Source organism: Pteropus vampyrus, unplaced genomic scaffold (genome assembly GCF_000151845.1).
Source record: "Pteropus vampyrus isolate Shadow unplaced genomic scaffold, Pvam_2.0 Scaffold498, whole genome shotgun sequence".
Classification (NCBI taxonomy): domain Eukaryota; kingdom Metazoa; phylum Chordata; class Mammalia; order Chiroptera; family Pteropodidae; genus Pteropus; species Pteropus vampyrus.
Window position 1 is genome coordinate 765,483 of NW_011889279.1, and position 5,921 is coordinate 771,403.

Genomic DNA, 5,921 nt, shown 5'->3' on the forward strand with positions numbered 1-5,921 from the left:
TTTGTTCAGATAATAAAGAAATATTAAACCCAGTTTTGATCTCACGCTTTCTTTAATATTGAAAATGCTCCTTTAAAAAAAGTTTGTTTCTTTTTATTGTTACATAGTATTTTGTTGTATAATATACCATAATTCGTCCATTCTGTTATTGAACAGAGGTAAAATGTATTCTTTGGCTTGGTAATAATGCATTGTAAATTAAAGGTCTTATTTTGTTGATTTCCTTAAAAAGATCTTATTAGAGAATTAGGCTAATCTTAACATAGATTGCAAATTTAAGTGTCTAAGGAATTATGAATGAAAAATAGATGCAGACCAACTAGGCTGAGCTCTAACAGAACTCAAATAGTCTTTAATGTATTCTATAAAGTAAGAGATAAAAAAAAGTTCTAATTATTGTGAATGCCATGAAATTTTACTTAACCGTCAGTCACTGTAGGTATCTCTTTTCTACCAGTACCCATGGAATTTTAATCATTTTTCACATTCATCAAACCCCTACAATAGGTAGGAATCGCAAAGTCAAATGTTCATAGGGAACAGATAGTGTAATGAGTAAGATGGATGTGGTAGAAGGTCACTGGCAGACTGGAAAGGGTATGTTTCATCTAAAGGGCTCAGATATTACCCAGGTGTTCATCAGCTTGTCACCAATGAAGAGAGAGGGCGCAATGTAGTCACAACTTCCACTTTTTCAAAATAAGCTAGGTAATCCAGATTTTTATGACAAATATCTTGATGTTAAATGTTGGCAACTACTTAAAAGTAATTTAAAACTTGGTTTGGTCTTGGGGCAGTGCTAAAGAGTCGGAAAGATTTTTAAGCAAAATTGTTAATAATATGAAACAGGTTTGTAAGCAGTCATTCTGGCTGCTGTATAGGGAATATATAGTTGGCGCGGGGAGGAGGGGTGGTAAAAAAGTAGAACGAGGTAAACCACTGAGGTAGTATTGTAATTATATTAAAACTGTCTGAAAATCACACTGCTTTCATTTAAATGATGCCTCTATTCAAGACAAATGCTGAGGGAAACGAAAATATTATTCTTTTTAACCTTTGCCTTTATGCCTTTACTTCTCTTTTTAAAATTATATTTATTTTATATACAAGTTCACTGGTTGAACTTATAAATTATATAAAATAAATATAATTTTGTATGACAAAAGTGTAATTACTAGTAAATAAAATTTAACTAGGAGCAATTTAAATGTAAATGCCTGGAAAATTTTTAGTTAATGGTTTTATTTTCCCCAAACAGTAAAATTCAGAAATACTCTCCGTCTGAATCTGCAAAAGTATATGATAAAGCGATAAACCGAAAAACAGGAGTTCATTTTCATCCAAAACAAACACTGGACTTCCTGCGGAGTGATATGGCTAATTCCAAAATCACTGAAGATGTGAAGAGGAGTATAGTAAAACAGTATCTAGATGTGAGTAGCAAAACCAAAATATAATTCTTTCTAATAATGACATTTTCAAAAAGTAAAATTTAGGAGTTAGTTATCCTTCTTTACATTGAAGGTAATTTTCACAAACTATCAAGATTTTTCTCTCTGGTTTTAAGGAGTTACTTTAAGCTTGCTTTCCCATTTCACCTACTGCATCATAATTATTTTTTCTTAGAAGTTGCCAGCCCATGAATTAATTTTTTTTTAGCAAAAATGAAAGTTTTTAGGAAAAAGTTATGCCTATTTGGTTTTTTTCTTCTGTTTTTTTTGTTTTTTATTAATTCTGTGGCTTATTACATGGTTAAATTTCATAAAAGGAAAAACCATGAAAAGTCATCCTCCTACCTTCTTTAGCCATTCTGTTCCTTTCTGGCAACCAGTATTACTACTTTTTCATACGTTCTTACAGAAATATTGCAAATATATTTATTTGTATGTCTCCTACATATGTACTCAACAAGTTTGTAAGAGTATATATGTATTAAATGTGCTTTTAAAATATCTTTAAGAATAGGCAAATATATAGAGACAGAAAATAGAATAGTGGTTACCAGGGGTTGAGGGGAGGGAGGAGTGGGGAGTTATTGAATAGGGACAGAATGAGTTTCTGTTAATGAAAAATTTTGCAAATGACAGTGGTGATGGTTGCACAACATTGTGAATATACTTCATGCCAGTGAATTGAACACTTTAAAATAATTTAAATGGTAAATTTTATGTTCTGTATATTTCACTGCAGTAAAATTTTTTAATGTTTAAAAAATGTTTTTAAAGGCTGTCTTAAAAAAATGAAATTTTGACTACGGCCATGCCACCCTGAATATGCCCGATCCCGTCTGATCTCGGAAGCTAAGGAGGGTTGGGCCTGGTTAGTACTTGGATGGGAGACCACCAAGGAATACCAGGGGCTGTAGACATTAACAAAAAATAAAATTAAAAAAATGAAGTTTGTTATTTTAATCTTATTTAAAGCAGGTAGCCAAACATAACTAATAATGATTTTTTTTTACCAAGAATGAAACCTATTTCACATTATTTTATAGACTGCTTTTTTATACTCTAAAGCTGAAAATTAGTTTACTTTTCATCTAAAATTACTCAACATCTTTTCTTTCCTCTTATATGTTCTTATCTTGGCAGAGCTCAAGGGGGGCAGAAAATTTAATGTCTGTCAATTGCTTTTGATGACTTGGATCAGGATCAGCAAACTCTGACTTATGGGCCAAATTGGCTCACTGCCTGTTTTTGTAAATAAAACTAAGTGTTTTTTGAAACAGCCATGCACATTCATATATGTATTGTCTGTAGCTGCTTTCACACTACAATGGCTGAGTCGTGTAGTCATGAGAGTGACTATATAGCCTGCAAAGCCAAAAATATTTACTATCTGGCTCTTAACTGAAAATGTTTGCCAGCTCTTGACTTGGACAATGGCTAAAGTCTATTTCACCCATACCAAACTACTGCCCTAGAAAACATTTAGGATAAAAGTTAAAAAGAAAACATGTAGGGACTTGACAGTCTTTGAAATATTTACTTAAAATTCTAAATTAACATCTGATTTTTGTAGTTCAAACTTCTCATGGAACACCTGGACCCCGATGAAGAGGAAGAAGAAGGGGAAGTGTCAGCTAGTACAAATGCTCGGAACAAAGCAATTACCTCGCTGCTTGGAGGAGGCAGCCCTAAAAATAATGCAGCAGCAGAGACAGAAGATGATGAAAGTGATGGGGAGGATAGAGGAGGAGGCACTTCAGGGGTGAGGCGGAGGAGGAGTCAACGTATTTCGCAGCGTATTACGTAAAATGATTTTTATGTGCTTATATATGTCAGTCTTTTAAATGTACACCAAGTAATGTAATACTTATGAGAGAAAACATTTTGTAGATAGAGATTCTCTACTTAACCATTTATACATCCTTTTGTAGAAAGTTTAACATAAAAGACAATAAAAAAGAAAAAAACAGAAATGAGATTTATCCAGCATAAAGGATTATTAATTTTTCTTTGGATTGTATTAATGTGTGTTATCCTTTTTTATTGTTGCTAAATTTTATGTAGCTTTATGGTTCAAATGTATATATAATTTTATATATCAATAAGAGTAAAAACACGGGTACAAATTAAAGAGTTATATGCTTTTACAAGTATGTGTTAACCCCTTGGCGCTGGCGGTCACGGTGCGTCTCATTGCCGGCAATGGAAGTGTGCTGGGAAATCCCAACTCCCGGCGTCAAGGGATTAAAAGCAATAAAAACAATAATTTCACTAAAATTCTTTTGTGTAACACTTGGTCTTTTTCCCCCCCTCCCAATGTTTTAGTCATTGAGAAGGTCAAAACGAAATTCAGACTCTACGGAGTTGGCAGCACAGATGAATGAAAGTGTTGACGTCATGGATGTCATCGCTATTTGCTGTCCAAAGTACAAAGATCGACCACAAATTGCAAGAGTAGTACAGAAAACCAGCAATGGCTTCAGTGTTCAGTGGATGGCAGGCTCCTACAGTGGCTCCTGGACTGAGGCTAAGCGCCGTGATGGCCGCAAACTGGTGCCTTGGGTAGACACTATTAAAGAGTCAGACATTATTTACAAAAAAATTGCTCTAACGAGTGCTAATAAGCTGACTAATAAAGTTGTTCAGACTTTACGATCCCTGTATGCCGCCAAGGATGGGACTTCCAGCTAATGAATTTGTACATGCAGCCAAATTTACAGGAATTTTTTTAAAAGGCAGAAAAACTTGAAATATCAACATTCTGGCAAAAAAAAAATCAGTTTTATGAAGAGTAAGAATGGAACCTGGGATGCAGGAACAAAAGAAGGAAATGTTGGGCAAACATTTTTGTGGGAGCTCCCTTCGCTGTTGTGCAGCAGAAACAGATTCTCAGTTCATTTTTACTCCCACTGTATTATAGTTTAACAAAAATTGTTTATATCTTGGAAAAAAACTTTCTGTTTAAAAAATAAACAAGTGAATGTTGGAAATTAGTCTGTTAATGTTCTTAATAAAGTGTTCTTGGAGTTTAACCTAGCAGCGGATGGCTTTCTTTAGCTTAGCCCAGTTTCCAGGGAAGCATTGTTTTTTCCAGGCTGTAAAATGGCAGAATCTCCTGGATATATAATTTATTCTGTTGAAAAAAAAAAAGCATGCAGTATCTATGACCTATCTACAGAAGGAGTTTTTGTAAATGTAGATTTTGATGTATTAGGTCACCCTGAAAACAATACAAGAAAAGGGATCCCCAGGCAATCTGGTGGAGCGAATACTGCAATAAATTTTTTTACTTCTCTTTGTTACTTGTCTGTTTCCATTTGAATTTCTTATTGTAAAGATCTGTTTAAATCCATTTATATTATTTTGCAGTCTTTTATGTAAAATTTATTATATCACTGGTTTTCAAAGCAAAACAAAATATTGTTTATACAAGTTTGTATAGGCTGACTTCTGAATAATTGGTATCTATTATTTTCATTCCCATAAGAGGGTGTAAACAATTAACTCCAGGGTTTTATTGTATCCTGCAATATTTAGTATTAACTATATATGATTTAGCACTGTGCCAAACACATTTTCAAGAGTACATTTTGATATAAAAAGAAACTATAGTTTATTCCTTGTATGCTTCAATTTCTTTCTAGTGATGTCATGATGGTAATATTTATTTTTTAAACCTTGGGAAAAAGTAACAATCTTGGGGAAAGGTAACAATTGTGCTATTTTGGGAAACTAGCATTTTTCTTCTTTAAAATTCTTCCATATGTTATTTCAGAAATAAGAGTTGAAATGAATATGACACTTCGTAATTATATTACATTTTCACGAGTTATTTTTTAATGCTGAAAAAGTAATTTTACTAGTTGAGATGTTTATTGATTTTCTATTCTAAACGTTTTATACATCTTTTGGGGGCAGTTGTCATTTATTTGTTGTTACAAATGGGGAGGTGGGTATTTAATTAGTTGATTTGCATAGTTGATGCTCAGAAATACTAATGCCTAAAATTTACAGGGCATAAGGTCTGTTTCAAACTTAAATCTTTTTTAAAATGTGCACTTATTTTTAAGTCAGTTTCTAAAAATTGACCTCTAGAATGTTAAGTTTTATGAAATTGGCCAATAAATGAAGATATTCAATTTGTGAGGAAGAGTGACATTGCCACAAAATACCTCTTTGTGAACACCTATTAAACCACGATGAAAATAACTTAAAATACCTCTTTGTGAACACCTATTAAACCACGATGAAAATAACTTCAGGATCTATTTCCTATGTGAAATTCTTTCAGAACATTTTCTTAAAGGAAATGTTTTCTCTTTTTTTCCTTCCACTTAATTGCATGTTTCCTCTTACTGTGAACTCTGGGACAAAACTAGATTGGGTTTTTCCCCCTTGGAGTTTATCACCTAAGGATTTGAGATGGCGTATGAAAACAATATGATTTATCAAAGTGCAAAGTACCAGTTAGAA

General features: G+C 33.0%; 1 protein-coding gene and 1 non-coding gene across 2 annotated transcripts in view; both read left to right on the forward strand.

The window, feature by feature from the left end:
• NIPBL (NIPBL, cohesin loading factor) overlaps positions 1-5,064 on the forward strand; it is a 169,539-nt gene extending 164,475 nt beyond the window's left edge. The window contains exons 43-45 of the mRNA XM_023524825.1: positions 1,259-1,433; positions 3,022-3,210; positions 3,774-5,064. Of these exons, the coding sequence (XP_023380593.1) occupies positions 1,259-1,433; positions 3,022-3,210; positions 3,774-4,139 (730 nt within the window). The 3' untranslated portion in view covers positions 4,140-5,064. The remainder of the gene's footprint in view (positions 1-1,258; positions 1,434-3,021; positions 3,211-3,773) is intronic.
• On the forward strand, positions 2,250-2,368 carry LOC111732843. The gene has a single exon (XR_002777740.1). It is a non-coding gene; the product is annotated as a 5S ribosomal RNA (ribosomal RNA).
• Positions 5,065-5,921: the final 857 nt, after the last annotated feature.